The 16,319-nt window shown below is 53.5% G+C and overlaps 8 protein-coding genes across 8 annotated transcripts; 3 read left to right on the top strand and 5 right to left on the bottom strand.

Annotated features, from left to right (window-relative positions):
- Window positions 1-15: 15 nt before the first annotated feature.
- On the top strand, window positions 16-267 carry BO66DRAFT_441663 (uncharacterized protein; the record flags this gene model as incomplete). Its single annotated transcript, XM_025651350.1, has 1 exon — window positions 16-267. A coding segment is annotated over one exon (252 nt), but the record flags the coding sequence as incomplete, so codon positions are not given.
- A 2,059-nt stretch (window positions 268-2,326) lies between these two features.
- BO66DRAFT_473890 (threonine synthase THR4) lies at window positions 2,327-4,523 on the bottom strand. The gene is made up of 2 exons (XM_025653094.1): window positions 4,345-4,523; window positions 2,327-4,274 (listed from the first exon to the last, which is right to left on the bottom strand). The coding sequence occupies exons 1-2, from the start codon at window positions 4,396-4,398 to the stop codon at window positions 2,718-2,720; spliced, it is 1,611 nt and encodes a 536-aa protein (XP_025500819.1). The 5' UTR covers window positions 4,399-4,523; the 3' UTR covers window positions 2,327-2,717.
- Window positions 4,524-4,826: 303 nt separating this feature from the next.
- On the bottom strand, window positions 4,827-6,092 carry BO66DRAFT_330253 (NAD(P)-dependent alcohol dehydrogenase; the record flags this gene model as incomplete). Its single annotated transcript, XM_025644050.1, has 3 exons — window positions 4,827-5,123; window positions 5,207-5,815; window positions 5,922-6,092. The coding sequence occupies 3 exons, from the start codon at window positions 6,090-6,092 to the stop codon at window positions 4,827-4,829; spliced, it is 1,077 nt and encodes a 358-aa protein (XP_025500818.1).
- A 937-nt stretch (window positions 6,093-7,029) lies between these two features.
- BO66DRAFT_394273 (tryptophan synthase beta chain) lies at window positions 7,030-9,289 on the bottom strand. The gene is made up of 3 exons (XM_025647960.1): window positions 9,132-9,289; window positions 8,758-9,061; window positions 7,030-8,679 (listed from the first exon to the last, which is right to left on the bottom strand). The coding sequence occupies exons 1-3, from the start codon at window positions 9,265-9,267 to the stop codon at window positions 7,035-7,037; spliced, it is 2,085 nt and encodes a 694-aa protein (XP_025500817.1). The 5' UTR covers window positions 9,268-9,289; the 3' UTR covers window positions 7,030-7,034.
- Window positions 9,290-9,578: 289 nt separating this feature from the next.
- Window positions 9,579-12,889, bottom strand: BO66DRAFT_356022 (putative AP-1 adaptor complex subunit beta). The gene is made up of 7 exons (XM_025644869.1): window positions 12,517-12,889; window positions 12,434-12,454; window positions 12,225-12,356; window positions 11,523-12,160; window positions 10,902-11,470; window positions 10,481-10,842; window positions 9,579-10,422 (listed from the first exon to the last, which is right to left on the bottom strand). The coding sequence occupies exons 1-7, from the start codon at window positions 12,591-12,593 to the stop codon at window positions 9,981-9,983; spliced, it is 2,241 nt and encodes a 746-aa protein (XP_025500816.1). The 5' UTR covers window positions 12,594-12,889; the 3' UTR covers window positions 9,579-9,980.
- Window positions 12,890-13,076: 187 nt separating this feature from the next.
- Window positions 13,077-13,541, top strand: BO66DRAFT_165742 (DUF5310 domain-containing protein). Its single transcript, XM_025642262.1, has 3 exons — window positions 13,077-13,164; window positions 13,242-13,319; window positions 13,393-13,541. The coding sequence occupies exons 1-3, from the start codon at window positions 13,162-13,164 to the stop codon at window positions 13,477-13,479; spliced, it is 168 nt and encodes a 55-aa protein (XP_025500815.1). The 5' UTR covers window positions 13,077-13,161; the 3' UTR covers window positions 13,480-13,541.
- BO66DRAFT_394270 (putative transcriptional regulator) lies at window positions 13,463-15,078 on the bottom strand. Its single transcript, XM_025647959.1, has 2 exons — window positions 14,545-15,078; window positions 13,463-14,446 (listed from the first exon to the last, which is right to left on the bottom strand). Exons 1-2 carry the CDS (start codon window positions 14,803-14,805, stop codon window positions 13,604-13,606), a joined length of 1,104 nt encoding a protein of 367 aa, XP_025500814.1. The 5' UTR covers window positions 14,806-15,078; the 3' UTR covers window positions 13,463-13,603.
- A 159-nt stretch (window positions 15,079-15,237) lies between these two features.
- Window positions 15,238-16,252, top strand: BO66DRAFT_422539 (flavin-linked sulfhydryl oxidase). Its single transcript, XM_025650054.1, has 2 exons — window positions 15,238-15,643; window positions 15,775-16,252. The coding sequence occupies exons 1-2, from the start codon at window positions 15,417-15,419 to the stop codon at window positions 16,244-16,246; spliced, it is 699 nt and encodes a 232-aa protein (XP_025500813.1). The 5' UTR covers window positions 15,238-15,416; the 3' UTR covers window positions 16,247-16,252.
- The last annotated feature ends 67 nt before the right edge of the window (window positions 16,253-16,319 follow it).

The following is a 16,319-nucleotide window of genomic DNA, read 5'->3' as shown; positions in this document are numbered from 1 at the left end:
CCTGCCGCTCCTGAGGGTTCCAGCCCTGTTGCTCCTGGCGCTCCTGGCTCCTCCAGCCCTGTCATTCCTGCCGCTCCTGAGGGCTCCAGCCCTGCTGCTCCTGAGGGTTCGAGCCCTGTTGCTCCTGCTGGCACCTCGACCCCCGAGCAGCCCACCGGCATCTCCCCAGCGGAGCCTTTGGCCTCGAGTCTTACCGGCGCTGCTTCCAAGATGCAGCCCGTGGCCGGTCTTCTCGCCGCTGTCATGGGTCTGATGGCCCTTCTGTAGATGACACCTCCATCTTCAGCAATGAATTGATAGAGCCACTCATCTTCCCCTCTGACCAAACGAAGAAACTATCAAATCAAAACAATCGGTGCTTGGAGTTTGGTTTTGAATTTTTGCTACATCGTTGGTTTTTTTTTCCTATGTCATGAAGAAAGAAAGACTGTTCTATGATTATGATTCAGGACTACGACTCAAGACACAGCCAGGCGCACTGGGGTGAGCGACAAGAAACACTGTGCTCAGCTCCTGGTTGATATTCATTGGCAGTTCTTTTTACCTACTAGTCTAATAATATATAATGAGTACGGTACGTGGAATAAAAATGGCATTTCTCTTTTTTTATTGGAATCACTTTTCAAGCCTGCACTCTCTCTTTCACGTAGCTTCTATGCATTTCTTGCTGGCTCAATTTCTTTCTCTTGTCTTCCTACTATCATAGTAAAAACCTGTCACACCGCCACTGCCGTGAGTGCGTAATCATATATCCCGGAAACGGAAGGGGTTGCATCTTACGTAGTCTTTTACCCAACCCAGTACAACCACCTCGGAGACAATATGGGGGGGGGGGGGGGGGTTTCGTGTGTGGGTCCTACGAGTAGATATGAGTATGAGTACTGAGTAGTTGAAGAATCAAATGCAACCCAATGATATCAGGCCGACAAAATAAAAGCTCCACGATAGGGAATGATCAGCATATTCAAGCAACGTGCATGAGTCCCATAGTTAGATCCCATGACAATCCCTGACGCGGCGATGTCGTTACTAGCCCTCACCCTATGACTCGCATGTGTATGTATCAGGGAGTAGAACTCTTCCCTGGGCAGGGCTTCCGCATCGTCCTTATATTCCCCAAATGCTAGTCGAGATACGGCATATTCAGAAGAAGTCAAACGGCCCAAGCTGGTACCCCACCATTGTGAAAACAAAGTCACATAGAGATAGGTCTCAAGGCTTAGCCCTAGTTTCGGATTGGCAAAGGATTGAGTTAGGGCTGCTGGAAAAACCACCCACCTAGGTACATAGTACAACAAACTTGTCACGATCTGTAGTTTCCCATAGGGTATTTTCCTGGACCCTCTTATACCTGGCGGCAACCGACTTCGAACTCTCAGGCACCAGCTGGTCTTTTTGGGAAGGGGAATAGTTGCTACTATCCCGCGACTAGGATTGTATCTCAACACATATTCGACCTTGGTCTACTGTGTATGAGTGAGAATCAAGCGGTTGAGTACTAGTCAAGATGATATAAATATTAGAAAAGAAGCTAGGTTAGGATTGGCCACGAGCGATATAGATGTATAGAGATGTATAGAAGGGGTGATACTTACCTTAGTAGGAGACTGTTACGGTTACTGTGGAGACTGGAGAACTGGCCGGGTAATTCGACCCTCTAGTTTAGTGATAAGGGTGGAAGGTGATATTAGTATTAGACTGGCGGAGGGAAAGGTAGAAAGAAAGAAGGGTGGTGGAGAAGAAACCAAATAGAAGAGTATAAATTAAAGGAAGGATGTTAGGAGTATAGCTATAAGAGAATTCAGGGAGAAAGGAGGAAGGAAGAAGAAGAGGAAGAGAATAGAGAAGACAAGTTAAATGATATAGTGGAAGAGGAAGTAAGTATCATTAGGGGGGGTAGATTATACAAATCATAGTAGATCTGAGAGAGGGTAGAATTTTGCCACTGGTAATGGTAGAGGGCAGAGGCGTGTCAATTACTGAGTAGGGTAGGAGATCTAACAATCCATGATCAGATTAGATGGTAAGTAAGGTTGCTATTTAGTAGCACTATTCCCTGGGAGAGTATAGTATAAAGTAGCTATGAATCTCTAGAGATAGGGTATGACTAGTAACTAGAGTATCAGCTAAGTATGGTTTCGTTTCAAGTAGATGTGAAGAGGACTATTCTGTAACTGGGTATTATAAGATGTATATGCAGTGTACGTAGGGTATATACAGAGAAGGAGACAGATATCAGTACTAGATTATCTAGTTGGGTAGTTAGGTGCACTGTTACTTCTAGCAGCGGTCTAAAATATATGTTAGCAGAAAGGGAGTAGTAGAACTAAAGTTATAGAGACATTGAGGCGAAGGATAGCACAGAATCAATCAAGGTAGAAGAGTAAACCATTCTTATCTGTGTATAATCTTTTGATATACGTGTGGATAGTCTCCTATCCACCCGCTCATCATACAATGCGAATAGTAACCAAGGGAAGGAATAGTCGAAGAGTAGGATGCCCAAATCGAGGCAGAATTTCATGTCATATCTTTCAATGTAGCTTTTATGATATCACGGTAGAGGCAAGAAAAAGCCTAATAAGAAACTTATCGTCATGAACATATATAGGATCGATGATGCGGAAGGGGGAAATATGACACTGGAAGTAAAGGGCCTTAAGATGCAAACACAGAGATCTTTCTTTTTAGTTGTCTATGACATAAGCAAGCCACATCTACCGCTTACCCTCCAACTCCTGCTCGACCTCGGCCTTGACGATCTCGCGGACCTGCTCCCATCCGGCCCCGGGCCCGACGGGGGTGACGCGGCTCTCGCGCTGCTCCAGGCCGATGAACTCCTGGGGCAGGACCTCGGTGAAGTCGTAACCGTCCTCGGCGCGCAGGGCGAGGTCGACGGCGCTGGCGAACTTGGCCGGGTGGGCGGTGGAGAGGGAGATGTGGACGGCGCCGGGGTTGCGCTGGATGGAGCGGCGGGCGGCGGCGACGCCGATGGCGGAGTGGGGGTCGAGGATGTAGCCGCCGGTCTTGGAGCTCTTGGCGCTGCCGGGGCCCAGGTTGGCCGGGAAGGAGGTGCGGTAGGTGTCGCGGATCTGGGCGATGGTCTCGTCGTTGCTGACGCGCTCGGACTCGAACTCGGCCTGGGCACCCGCGAAGACGGCGGGCGAGACCTGGAAGCCGCCCTCGGACTTGAGCTGCTGGAGCCAGCCGCTGACGCTGTCGCAAGCCTGCTTGCGGCGCGCGTCGGCCGAGGCGGCGTCGCTGCTCTGATAGGCGAGGAACCAGAGGAGGCGCTCGAAGTTGCTGCTGACCAGGATGTCCATGGCCGGGCTGTGGGTCTCCTTGACGCCGGTGCCGTTGGCGTCGTTCTTGGTGTAAGCACCGCTGCTGCGGAAGAAGCGGTCCAGGATGTCATTCTCGTTGGTCGCGATGACCAGGCGCTCCGCGGGGAGACCCATGCGCTTGGCGAACCAGCCGGCGAGGATGTCGCCGAAGTTGCCGGAGGGGACCACGAAGCGCAGCTTGGAGTCCTTGTTGAAGGAGGGGGACTTGGTGAGAGACAGGTAGGAGTAGAAGTAGTAGGAGATCTGGGCGAGGATGCGGGCGAAGTTGATGGAGTTCACGGCCGCGAGATTGTGGGTGGAGTTGAGCTCGGGGTCAGCGAACAGAGCCTTGACGAAGTCCTGGCAGTCGTCGAAGGAGCCCTCGACAGTGAGGTTGTGCACGTTGGCGTCCAGCACGGTGGTCATCTGGGCCTGCTGAATCGGGGAGACCTTGCCCTTGGGGAACATTATAAAGATGGAGACGTCCTTCTTGCCGCGCAGACCGTAAATGGCGGCGGAGCCGGTGTCGCCGCTGGTGGCTCCCACGACAGTCAGGTGGTGACGGTCCTTGCCCTCCTTGCCCTGGTTCTTGCGCACGAGAAAGTACTCGAACAGGTTACCGAGGAACTGAAGCGCGACATCCTTGAAAGCGAAGGTGGGACCGTGGAAGAGCTCGAGCAGGTGGAGGTTCTGCTTGCCGTCGAGTTCGATGGTGGGAGTGCGTTCAGGGTGACGGAAGGTGGCGTAGGAGCGGCGGATGATGTCTTCGAGGTCGTTGCGGGGGATTTCGGACTCGGAGATGTAGAGAGACATGATACGGAAGGCGATCTCCTCGAAGCTCAGATTGCGCCATTCGGACTCCCAGTTAGCGGGGAGGGAGGGGATCTCCTCCGGGATGAAGAGACCGCCATCAGAGGCCAGACCCTTCAAGACGACCTCCTCGAAGGAGAGCTAAGCACAAGATCAGGACAGATTAGCCATTGAATCGAAAATTGCTGTTTGTAGGGATTTGTTGCCATACCCCGTAGGAGGCACCCCGCGTGCTCAAATATTTTTGCGACAGAGTATGCGACATGTTGATTGGAGATATGATGGGGGAGCAAAGAAAGGAGACAGGACAAAGAATACACTCAATTGCGAGTCAGAGCCTCTTCTGACAAGAAACCCAGCGACAAAACAGAGGAATATGAAGAGAGCGAGAGTGAGGGAGAGTGAGGGGGGCGAAGACAAGAGGCGATGATTCACTCGCCCAAAGAAGAAATTCGGAGGGGTTGCCTGCTGCTTTGGGATTAGTGGCTCCGATGGCGGAGACGATCACGTGGCGTGCCTATTGGAGTATGGAAATTGTAGGCCTGCCGCAGCCAAGACCCGGCCTATTACGAGTGCGTACTAGACTGACTCTCTATCAAACCTGCAGGTTCATCTATGAGTAACTATCTCACTGCTAGTAATACATTATACAGTCTAAACATTCGTCATAACTCATCACCAAGCCCGGTCCGTCTAGTGCTCCTCATTAACCAACACGTAGCGGTACCTGGCCTTGCCAGCATGCATGTTGACAATGGCCTCGTTGGCATTCTTCATCGGGACCTCCTCGATCCAAGGCTTGACGCCCTTGTTCAGAACCAGCTGGAACATCTCGCGGATCTCATCAGGGCTACCGACCAACGAGCTAGTCACCTTCAGCCGACGGATGAGAGGCTTAACGGGCGCCACCAGGGTGCCATCCTCCGGCAGACCGACCTGGCACAGAGTACCGTTGACCGCCAGTAGACCGACGTACTGTTCCATGGGCATCTGTACACGACGAGCATTAGTAAATTACCCTTTTTCCACACACACATCCAAACCCGATAGGGAATAAAGATCTGGGAAGATACCTTCGTGGATGAAACAGTGGAGATGATCAAATCCAACGACTTGGTGTACTTGGTCGCCCAATCGGGCTCATCATCCGTAGCGATGTACAGATCCGCGCCCATCTTCAAGGCATCCGCCGCCTTGCCCGCCTTGCGCGAGATAGCGACGACCTTGTCGGCGCCCATCGCCTTCGCGAACATGACACCGAAGTGGCCCAGGCCACCGACACCGATGATCCCGACGCGCTTACCGGGGCCGCAGCCGTTGTGCTTCAGCGGGCTGTAGAGGGTGACACCGCCGCACAGCATGGGGGCGGCCTCGGCGGAGGGGATGCCGTCGGGGATCTTGATGGCGAATCGGGCGGGGACGCGGTTGTACAGCGCATAGCCGCCGTAGGACTTGCCGCCGTTGAGGTGGACGCTGTTGTAGGTGCCCACCCACTTGTGGGGGCAATACTGCTCCCAGCCCATGGCGCACTCGGCGCAGTCGCCGAGACGGCCCTGGCAGGAATCGCTCTGCGCGCCGACACCGACGCGGTCCCCGAGCTTGATATCGCTGACCTGGGAGCCGACGCGGACGACGACACCGACGATCTCATGGCCGACACAGCAGGGGTAGAGGGTTGGCTTCTGTTGTTTGGCGGATCAGTATATATGGGACATGGTAGCTAAACAATCACAATTGACGCAGAAGAAGAGATAGAACAACGATAGAAAGACCAGGCAAAGGACTTACCCATCCACTGTGCAGGGTGTGAAGATCGGAACCACAGATACCGCAATGAGAGACCTTGATGTCGACATCGGTCTCTTCCCACGGCTTGGGCTCAAACTCCTGCCAGACCATCTTGCCGTCGACCGAGTCCTTGTCGAGGCCCATCCATCCTTCGAACTTGTAGTCAGTCATGATGAAAGTCTGGTGTCACTTCAAAGAACCGGTTCCTTAATGGGCGTGTAAAAGGCCTCGAGGGAAGACCGAGGGGATATCCCCTCCAACTTATATGCGTTATCGCCCGAGAACAAAGCCATCGCGGGTTCCGTTTCCTTGATCGATCCACTTTTCGACACAAATTTCCGAGTTGGGGGAAGTTTTCCTGTGAAGTCAACTCAAACCCTGAGATGATCCACCGGGACGGAAAAGCCAAGAAGGAGGCCGAAGGAAAGAAGCATGGAGACTGAAAGAGAGCCAAATCCATGGGCTTTGCACGGGCGATGGGGCAACAAGAAGCTACTCATCTCATTGACTGGCTCCAGCGGAGTCTTTGCCCTATGGGTCGCTCGCCAAATGCTTAGAAATCTGCAGAGGAAATCGGGGATGCTGCTTCGGATAGAAAGCCGATAGACGATTCTCGGGATCGGAAGAGGATTCTCATTGAGGAGATTTCATGGCACGCTTTTGTGGTCTGGTGTTTGAATCACAATCAATCGAGATACTCGTAGTATCGCCTGATGCTTTGATTCCGTACCCATCGCGGGATTCGACACGGTCTCTGACGCAAGGAAATCACTCAATGGCGTTTGAGGACTCCAACTGCTTTTTCTCCAACTTGATTGATGCTGGCTCCATCGTCATTAGTCAAGGAGGACCACTGGATCCACTGCGGCCGCCCGAGAAGACGAGAGAAAGTATGAGTAGAAATCAAAATGGAGGGAGCGGAAAAAGCGGATCGCTCTTATCGTCCGCCAACTGGTCTACCAACCACCAACCACATACAGACATCCAGCACATCCAGTACGACAATAGAGAGATCAGACACAACCAAAAAAGCAATTACAAGTAATAGTAACCTGCACTTGGAAGCTAGGTTCAATATGATTCAACTTTTGGATATTCTACACAGCAGCTCCATCACTTATTTCCCCCATACTGAGGCAGTTCATCCATGACCGTCTGCACATCCTTATCACCGCGACCACTCAAGCAGAGCACGATATCCTTCCCAGGTCCCAGCTGGCGAGCCACCTGCATCACGCCCCAGACAGCATGCGAGGACTCCAGCGCCGGGATGATCCCCTCGAGTTGACTGAGCAGCTGGAATCCCTCGAGCGCCTGCGCATCCGTGGCCGCAATGAAGGTCGCGCGATTGCTATCCTTCCACGACGCCAGCTCCGGTCCGACGCCCGGGTAGTCGAGGCCAGCGGAGACGGAATGCGTGTCCGTGATCTGCCCATGGCGGTCCTGGAGGACATATGTGCGCACGCCATGCAGGACCCCGACGCTGCCGCCGCCGAGAGTCGCCGAGTGCTTCGCCTGACCATCGCCGCCGGCCTCCACGCCCACCAGCTGCACCGAGCCATCCTCGACGAACGGGTAGAACATGCCCACGGCATTTGATCCACCGCCCACACAGGCCACCACCGCGTCCGGCAATTTCCCGATCTCCTGCTGCAGCTGCGCCTTGGTCTCGGTCCCGATCACGGATTGGAAGGTCCGCACGATCGTCGGGAATGGATGCGGCCCGATGGCGGACCCGATGATATAATGTGTCGTGTCCAGCCGCGTGATCCAGGCCCGGAACGCCTCGTTGACGGCGTCCCGGAGGGTGCGCGAGCCTGCCTCGACCGGCACCACGGTGGCGCCCAGCAGGCGCATGCGGAAGACATTCAACGCCTGCCGACGGACATCCTCTGCGCCCATATAGACAGTGCATCTCATGCCGAACTTCGCGCAGACCGTCGCCGTGGCCACGCCGTGTTGGCCCGCCCCGGTCTCGGCGATGATCTCGGTCTTGCCCAGTCGCCGCGCGATCAGGATCTGGCCCAGGGCGTTGTTGATCTTGTGAGAACCCGTGTGATTCAGATCCTCGCGCTTGAGCCAGATATTCGCGCCGCCCGCGGACTCGGTCAAGCGCGTCGCGCGGTGTAGCGTTGACGGCCGACCCATGTAAGGGTAGTAAGAGCGATACTCTTCCCAGAAGGCCGGATCGTCTAGGGCAGCCTGGAAGCCGGCCTCCAGTTCGTTGAGACACGTTGTCAGCGCCTCCGGGACGTATTGTCCACCAAATTTGCCGAAGCGGCCACGTTCGGACGCCGAACCAACTTCATTTGCGGCTGGTGACTGTGTAGGCTCTTTCTCCTTCGAAGCAGAAACAGCGGCTGTCGACAGGCTAGAGGATGGCTCATCTGCTGCTGTGCGAGGGACTCGTCGGCCCGTGATCTGTGCGCAATACTCCTCAATCGTGCGAGCTCCCTGTCCAGCAGGGGCATTCGCCAGCTGATTGATGATCTCGCTACCAATTACCGCGCCATCGGCGACGGAGGTCACGCCCAGAAAATGCTCACGGGTGCTGATGCCAAAGCCGACGGCCACCGGGACTCCACCAGAGAGATCTTTGACCCGCTTCATCAATTCGGGAAGCTGGTTGTTCAGAGTACCAGTGGCTCCAGTGACGCCCATGCGGGACACCAGATAGATCCATGTGTCGGCAATCCCGCAAAGCGTCTTCATACGGTCTTCAGTCGTGGACGGAGCAATCAAGGGAACATATGAGAGGCTATAAAGATGACCCCGACAGGCGTTAGCGGTACTGTACCCCATTGTCTAGCAACCGGAATGATAGTAGGCAGCTTACCCGGCATCCCGACATTGGTCGCGGAATCGAACAGCTTCCTCCGGCGGTAGATCGACTATAATGAAACCATTCACGCCGGCATCTCTGCATTCTGCAAGCAGGGCGGTTTCACCAAAGCGCAGAACCGGGTTATAGTATCCCATGAAGAGGACGGGGATGCGCAGGCCCTGCTGGCGTGCATCTTTCACCATTTGCAACATGGAAGTAATTGTAACCCCATTTTCGAGGGCTTTAAGGTTTGATTTTTGGATGGTAGGTCCATCGGCAATGGGGTCTGTGAATGGAAGGCCGAGTTCAATGACATCTAGGGTAAAAAAAAAAAAAGGATCAATACTCCGTCGCATCAATTGCTATACGTACTGATGGCAACTCACCTGCGCCTCCAGCTTGCATGGCCAGCATGATATCTGGGGTTTCCGCGGCTGTCGGAAAGCCGGCAGTGACATAGGTCACCAGGGCCGGACGGCCCTCTTTTTGGCATTGAGCAAAGGTTCTTTTGAGATGCTCCATCTTGCTATGCCTGGAATGTTTGCAGAATATGAAAAAAAGCGTAATAAAGTCGGGAGGAGTGAGGGGAGAAGTGGCGTGGACTGGGGGACTTTATGGATCGTTCGCCGTGACTCACGCCGTCAGTAAGATGGCTCCACTAATGGCATGCCTGGCGGATTAGTCCAATTTCAATCATCTGTGCATTCCAGATTAAGAATTTACCCGGTCCTTCTGTCAGATATAAACATCGTCGCAGTGTGCGCCTTTTTTTTCCCTGGGAATTGGAGTATAATAATAAGGCTGGTTCTCAAATCATTGACAAGCCCACGGCTCGTTCGCCCCAGTGGACATCCCGAGATCGCCACCTCTCCTTACAAAAGTGAGACAGGCTAAAGACTAAAACAGGCGTGTAATAGCCGGTTGGAAGAGTTGTAAGAGCTCAGAGGAAACGACCAGAGCAATTATGCTCAGAGCCTCAGTTGAATGGGATATACAGATAAGTTGGGACATGAAGTCACAGACGAAACGAAGCAAGGGGGGTAAAGTACAAACATAAAGAATAAGAATTTGGATCATTCAGCTTGGTCGCGCCAATATAGAAGGACGAGAGAATCTATGTGAAAATGCCTGGATTGCGAATTATGTGTGCTTTTGTCAAGCGCTTGCCTCCTTGATCTCCTTCCCTCCCAGCCCCGCGGCGATGTTCACCATCGAAAAGCCATAGCCCTGCTTTCTTAGAATAACGACATAATATCTTCGTTGGTTTTCTTTGGTTGACTGCCTCCAGGAGGCGGCGATGTCGTGCCATTGCCTGACAAATCCAGGCCGGCAAAACCGTTCATCAAATCGGCTCCAGCCCCCGCGCTGCTGCTGGCCGGGGCCGGTGCGCCTCCACCATCGCCGAAGACCCCCAAGAGATCGTCCAAATTGTTGCTTCCAGCAGGAGCACCTGCAGCAGGCGATTCCACTCGCACTGGCGTTCCGGCAAGACCTTCGAGACCAGACATTCCACCACTGGGCTCTTTTTGAGCCGAAGCCGGCGCAGTTCCATCGAAATCGATGTCCAGTAGATTCTCGACGTTGCTCTGACTCTGGGGAGGGGGCGCGCTGCCAGTGACCGCGGCTGCAGCTGCAGCAGCGGCCAGTGGGTTCTCGCGTGCATTTTGAATTTGTTCCCTGAAGCCAGTGGTTAGCCCGAGGTAGACACGAATGAATGAAATGGGTTGAGACATACTCGATAGCGGCTCTCTGGACAGCGTCGGCGCCGAACCTTCCTTGACCGACAAACTGCTCTGGGGGTTTGTGGTAGACTGATGCAAGAGTCGACAGCTCAGTGAGCAGCTGCTCAAGAAGGGCAGGCGGCAGCGAATGAATAGTGGTCACAATTGGAGGCTTGTCAGACAGGACAATATCCTTAGTAGCTCCGGGATCACTGGTATTGGATAGTAAGCGCCAGTAGACATAGGCTCGGTCGCGCACATCGGGATTGTCGTTCTCAGCAGTGGCTGCCTGCAGCACTTTCTGGACGAGCCCTTGGGCCTTCTCAGGCCGCTTCAAGAAGAGCTTGACAACAGCCGTCAGGATTTGCAGCTGGGTCTAAACAGGTCGCGGTGATCAGTATACAGCATTTGTGTTGTCATAAGGGAGAGCCATACCTGGGAGAATTCTTCATTGAAACCTTCCACAAAGCCAGCCAGAATATCACCCGCATTGCTGATCTTCTCCGCATACTGACCGACAATCCAAATGAGTGCCGCACGAGCATTCGGCTCATCTAGCTCATCAATACACTTGCACAGTGTAGGGATGATACCCTCATAGCCGGGGTACTTCCGGAAAATATCTTTGATCACCACAATAGCTTCTTGCACCACGTAGTTGACCTTGGTGTTGATGAGGTCCAGCAACGTGTTGACGCACTTCTCACTAGCGCCCTCGATTTTGATCGCAACCTGACCAATCGCCCGGACGGCGCGGCGCACAAAGTCCATGTCCACCTCAAGTGCGTACTCCTTGAGCTCGGCTAAGAGCTGGTCAACGTTTCGGTCGTTGGCTATCCGTACCATGATCTCAAGTTTCTGGAACTTGACGTATGGTGGGTCGTTATACTTGCAGAAGAAGACGCGGAGTTCCTTGTTCAGGATGTCTGGCTGCTTTTGCAACAAAAGATCGATGTTTCTCAAAGCCACATACTGCACCTCGGGAGCAGACGAAACCAGAGTCACTTGACATCATCAGCAAACGGAAAGAATTCTACGCGGGCAAAGCATTCTTACCTAGGGGAGGGGCCATTTTCTTCAGGTAGTTGCTAGCCAGCTCAGCCTTGACGTTTCTCATGTGAAGGAAAACGACTTTGACGGCAGCTAGCACAACACTTGGGTTGGCATGCTGGAACTGAGGAGCAACGCGCTCACAGATGTGCTCTGACTCAGTCACTTCACTCGTTTTGTACTCCGCAAGAGTCGTCAAGATCGTGACGCGACCCCATTCCGTGCACTCATTCAGGGCCATGAGAAGCTTGCGCAGTGTGTTGGTGGTTACCTTCAAGGCCTGTGTTTCGGGAGCAGCGTGGTAGATCTCCGACAAAGCAGTCACCGAGTTGGCGACGACCATAGGATTGGGATCTCCAATCATCTCCTGCAACATCTCCAGAAAGCCGTTCTCCAAGCACATAGCAGGGTTCAGATCGAAAAGTTTGGCAACGCAGATGGCCGCAGTCTTGCGGACATAGGGCGACTCGTCCCGGAGGGTCTTCCGCAGCGGTTCCTCCATGTAATCCACCATTTTGTCAACCCGGATGCACCCCATCGTTCGAATGGCAAGAGCTCTGATTAAAGGATTGGGATCTTCGGAATCTTGAACAAAAGTATTGACGGCGAGAATACATAGGTCGGGGTGAGATTTGGCGTAGTTCCTGTCGGCCGCGAAAGACAATCAGCGTCAAGCTCGAATAACCAAGCGATGCCAAGGAAACCCACATGAGGTAAAGATAAACCAGCTTCTTTTGTTCAAGATCGCTAGTCGCAATGTTCTTGAGAACATCCGGGAATAGAGAGGAAACATCCTTGCCCAGCGTCATGGCCATGATGGTCTTCTGAATTGACTCCTTGCTAAGGGTGTATTAGATTGATTGCGCCGACCAAATTATGCTGCCATTTATCTGCAAGAGGATATGCGTGTGACATACCGTTCATATGCATACTGGGATCTGAAGGTTAACGAGCGTCAGTATCGATTCATCGGCTTGGACAGGACAGATAGATAGCATACACAAGACCAGATCGCAATTCAAAAGTCTCTCCTTTCCTGGGGACCGCAAAGGCCCCCCGAATCCTACTCATCGCCATTGTGCCAAGAAATGTCTAGCGACGACCTAGTCGCGCCTCCGCTGGTGGAAGTTGAAGTCAGAGGAGGGAATGCAGGAGACTGCGGGGGAATTGCGAGAGCTTCAGGGTGAGCCGCAGACGGGAGAATTAGAGCGGGGAAGCGAGAGCTCTCACACACTCTCTTTCTCCTCCGTGCCGAAATGACAGGAGAGAACAGAAGTATAAGTGAAAATATGTTCAGTGCAAAGAAGGGAACGAAGAGAATGAGAGTGGGAAGAATGGAGGGAGGAGAGAAGAAGGCAAGGAAGTGTGGCCGGCGGAACAAGACACTGTCAGTTAGTTGATGATCAGGAGGGAGAGGGACGGAGGGAGCCCAGTGTCCCCATCATGGATCACAGCCAATCCGCACAACGCGGCGCCCGACTAAGCGCAACCATCAACCATCCGTCACCTTAATTCCTTTCCCCGGCGGTCTGGACTAGCTCGTACTTCCTACCCCGTACATACACTTCTTATGATCCCATAACAAAGGATACCTCTTCCAAGTTCAGTCTGTTTGCTGCCATATTCATTGCAGCATACGAATCCTATGGTAGGTTACTATAACCACTACATGCAATACTGTCAATGCGCAATTATGACAACATCGCTTACCTTTACCAAAACCAGGCGAATCTCCCTAATCTCCGACGTCTGTTTGTCGAGGCCCGCACCGAGGCCGAAGAGAACGAGCACTCCAGAACTGCGGTATGCATTCCTCGAGCGCTCTCAATGCCAATAAAGAGAATCGGAACTTCAGACTCATGGATTTTTCATACAGTTCTACAACCTTGTCCTCTTTATCTCTTCGGTCGCTGTCTTCAGCTTGGTGGCTCAACGAATGGGCGGAACGAAGTCGGGAAAATGAACAATAAACGCAAAGGAAATGCCAGTGGTATCTCATACAGCTCATACTCTTAAACACCTTGATAATCCAGAGCCTGCCCCGGAAAAACTTGCTTGCACAAGCTAGCAGCATCCATGCAACATCATCAGTCTGTCTCCTCACCATCCTCACCTTCCAAGAAGGCCAGGCCTCGACGTCCCCGGTTCAATCTCCGTCTAGGCCGACTGTCCTCACTATCATCGCTCCCTGCCTCCTTTCCCCATCGCTTTGCCCCTTCTTGCACCAACTCGAGGTCGGCCTTGAGCTCACGCTCCTCACGGATGCGGTTAGCTTTCTCCACCGAGTAACGCCCTTCCATGCCGGCCTCCTTCAACATATCCTTGAGGTGTTTGATCTTGGCTTTGGGAGTGTCGAAAGGAGCCAGCTCCCTCGCCCACATCTTGCGGATCCCGCATTTTATCAGCCAGCCCTGCAGCCGTTTGATCTCCGCTTGATTGGGATCCTGGTCCGCATCTTTACCCTTGGCCGGCGCCGCTTCCTTTCCTTTTCGCGAGGATGTCTCGGCGCTCTTCTGTCGCTTGCGAACGGGTTTCGGCTCTTCATCAAGAACTACCGACATCTCACTTTCGGAATCGACTTTATCTTCTGACTGATCCTCTTTCCCATTGGCGGCGTCAGCAGAGTCATCGGGAGCGGGCTCTTCGCTAGGCTTGGTCTTTTTCTTGGTGGCGGTCTTTGTTTGCCTTTTCGTGGAAGGCTTTACTTCATCTTCATGATCCTCATCCTCAATATTGGAACTTTCATCTTCATCTGCGTCCGAAGGACTGGTTTTCTGGCGTTTGCGCGATGCGGCGGTGCCAGTCGATTTCGTTCTCTTGGCGGGCTTCGCGTTTTCTGAGGACAGTGAGGACAGTGAGGACAGTTCACTTTCAGAGTCGCTATCGTTCTTTTCTGGGGCCGATTGTTCGGCGGCTTTCTCTTCGACCTCCTATGCAGAAATTGAGACATTAGAGCGCAATTCTAAACAAAACAAACAGAGAAGGAAGTGCAATGGCGTCATAATATGAGAGACACGGAGAGACCAACCACTTGATCGCGAATGACCTCTTCACTTCTAGCTTTCCAGTCGCCTTGTGTCTTGAAGAATCCCGCGTCGAGCTTGAGCGCCTTTTCTGCCGCGAGGCGTACCCGCTTGACGGTCAATTCCTCTAACTTGCCCGATTTGTAGATATCGGCGACGGTGTCGCGTAAAGCTTGTTCCAGCGCGTCATCGGACGGAATGTCTGGACGGCCGGCCGCCGACTCGGGTTCGGACTCAGACTCCGACACCGCGTATTTGGGGGCCATCGTTGCGCTTTGTATGTCTCGACTTTACCCCGAGTTAAATGCCCGACTTCGGGTGTGTGTAGATGTCCGCTGCGTGTGGGGGGGAATGAAACAGCGGGAAGTGGCCGCGCGCCAGGCGGACGCGATGAGAGGCAGAATACAACCGCCGCAAGTAAATCAGGAAGCGAGAAGATCGACAATTGTGTCAGGGCTAGAATGAAACAAGCTTAACGGGAGGTCGATTGAACGACGTCAAGGAGAGACACCTGAACCAGCTTGCATCTGAAACCCCTGCCTCACGGAGCTTGCTCGGTTGGCTTCGGTCGGAGAGTTTAGTTTCCCAATTGCACCGCGCGACCGCTGACAAAGCCGCTTATCGGGGACTGGCGGTCTTCGATAAAGTCGGAGATCGAGGGCACTATTACTATTATTACCAATCAGCGAGATTCTCTCGCCGGATCTTCAACTATACCATAACTTTCTTTTCTTTTCTGTATAGACTCTGATTCTTTGATCTTGGTTCTTGCACACTCTGTTTCTGATTGATCATGCATCTTCTATAAAATAGCAATTCAACATCTTGCAGTCCCTACTCCCACTCACCACCACATAAACCCCCCCCCACCGGCATCATGTCCGAAACCCACCCCGACGCAACAGAGACAGCGCCGCAATCAACGCCGCAAAAGAAGCTCTTCACGCATCAGTTCCAATTCCCCGCAGCCACAGCCACAGCCAGCTCCTCGTCGTCGTCGGCATCGTCATCCCAATCAAAGGATACCAGCAACAAGGACGAACACGTACCCCCGGGGTACACCAAGCTCCCGAATGGAGTCATCCTCGACAAAGAAGGCAAACCGTATGTCCAGCGCAGCGCATCCAAGCATCATAAGCACCCCCCTCAACTTCCCCAAACCCCTCAAACCATACACACACCTCCTCCTCCTCCCCAAATCCAAATACCTCAAGACTAACACCCCAAAAAAAAAGATGCCGCCTCTGCACCTCCGCCGCCTCCTGGCGCGCCCTAACCCAAAAAGCCAAAGCCACTGCCACACCCACACCATCCACCACCACCACTCCCTCAAACCCCACCGCCCAAAAATACAACCAATGCCCTCCAGACGTCGAGGAACTAGGCCGCTCCACCTGGACCTTCCTGCACTCGCTGACGGCCTCGTACCCGGCGCAGGCCTCGCCGGAGCAGCAGACGGAGATGCGCACGTTCCTGGGCATCTTCTCGCGGCTGTACCCGTGCTGGGTGTGCGCGGACGATTTCCGCACCTGGATGGCCGAGCCTAGCGGGCAGAACGCGCCGCGGCTGGCCGGCCGCAAGGAGTTCGGGGACTGGATGTGCAGGGCGCACAACGAGGTGAATCGGAAGCTGGGCAAGGATGAGTTCGATTGTCGGTTCTGGGAGGAGAGGTGGCGCACGGGGTGGAAGGATGGGCGGTGTGATTGAGTACTGGATAAACCTTGGGGGGGAGGGGAGGGGGCTGGTTGTTGGGGAGGTGTTCTTTACTAGGTAGTTGCTT

The sequence above is a fragment of the Aspergillus aculeatinus genome, assembly GCF_003184765.1.
Source record: "Aspergillus aculeatinus CBS 121060 unplaced genomic scaffold BO66scaffold_46, whole genome shotgun sequence".
NCBI classification, from domain to species: domain Eukaryota; kingdom Fungi; phylum Ascomycota; class Eurotiomycetes; order Eurotiales; family Aspergillaceae; genus Aspergillus; species Aspergillus aculeatinus.
Note: the sequence above shows the minus strand (reverse complement) of the source record. Positions and strands in the feature narration are given on the sequence as shown.

What these genes read in the sequence shown, in the direction of transcription:
- BO66DRAFT_473890 (XM_025653094.1), bottom strand. Translation starts at nt 4,398, where the DNA reads ATGTCGCATACTCTGTCGCAAAAATATTTGAGCACGCGGGGTGCCTCC. An exon ending in CGCGGGGTGCCTCCTACGGG is followed by an intron (nt 4,275 to 4,344) that starts GTATGGCAACAA and finishes TCTTGTGCTTAG; the next exon opens with CTCTCCTTCGAGGAGGTCGT.
- BO66DRAFT_394273 (XM_025647960.1), bottom strand. Translation starts at nt 9,267, where the DNA reads ATGGAGCATCTCAAAAGAACCTTTGCTCAATGCCAAAAAGAGGGCCGT. An exon ending in CATGCAAGCTGGAGGCGCAG is followed by an intron (nt 9,062 to 9,131) that starts GTGAGTTGCCAT and finishes TTTTTACCCTAG; the next exon opens with ATGTCATTGAACTCGGCCTT. An exon ending in GACCAATGTCGGGATGCCGG is followed by an intron (nt 8,680 to 8,757) that starts GTAAGCTGCCTA and finishes TCATCTTTATAG; the next exon opens with CCTCTCATATGTTCCCTTGA.
- BO66DRAFT_356022 (XM_025644869.1), bottom strand. Translation starts at nt 12,593, where the DNA reads ATGGCGATGAGTAGGATTCGGGGGGCCTTTGCGGTCCCCAGGAAAGGA. An exon ending in CTGGTTTATCTTTACCTCAT is followed by an intron (nt 12,161 to 12,224) that starts GTGGGTTTCCTT and finishes CGCGGCCGACAG; the next exon opens with GAACTACGCCAAATCTCACC. An exon ending in GTCCAGAGAGCCGCTATCGA is followed by an intron (nt 10,423 to 10,480) that starts GTATGTCTCAAC and finishes CACTGGCTTCAG; the next exon opens with GGAACAAATTCAAAATGCAC.
- BO66DRAFT_165742 (XM_025642262.1), top strand. An exon ending in ACGAGCACTCCAGAACTGCG is followed by an intron (nt 13,320 to 13,392) that starts GTATGCATTCCT and finishes TTTTTCATACAG; the next exon opens with TTCTACAACCTTGTCCTCTT.
- BO66DRAFT_394270 (XM_025647959.1), bottom strand. Translation starts at nt 14,805, where the DNA reads ATGGCCCCCAAATACGCGGTGTCGGAGTCTGAGTCCGAACCCGAGTCG. An exon ending in AGGTCATTCGCGATCAAGTG is followed by an intron (nt 14,447 to 14,544) that starts GTTGGTCTCTCC and finishes ATTTCTGCATAG; the next exon opens with GAGGTCGAAGAGAAAGCCGC.
- BO66DRAFT_422539 (XM_025650054.1), top strand. Translation starts at nt 15,417, where the DNA reads ATGTCCGAAACCCACCCCGACGCAACAGAGACAGCGCCGCAATCAACG. An exon ending in CTCGACAAAGAAGGCAAACC is followed by an intron (nt 15,644 to 15,774) that starts GTATGTCCAGCG and finishes CCAAAAAAAAAG; the next exon opens with ATGCCGCCTCTGCACCTCCG.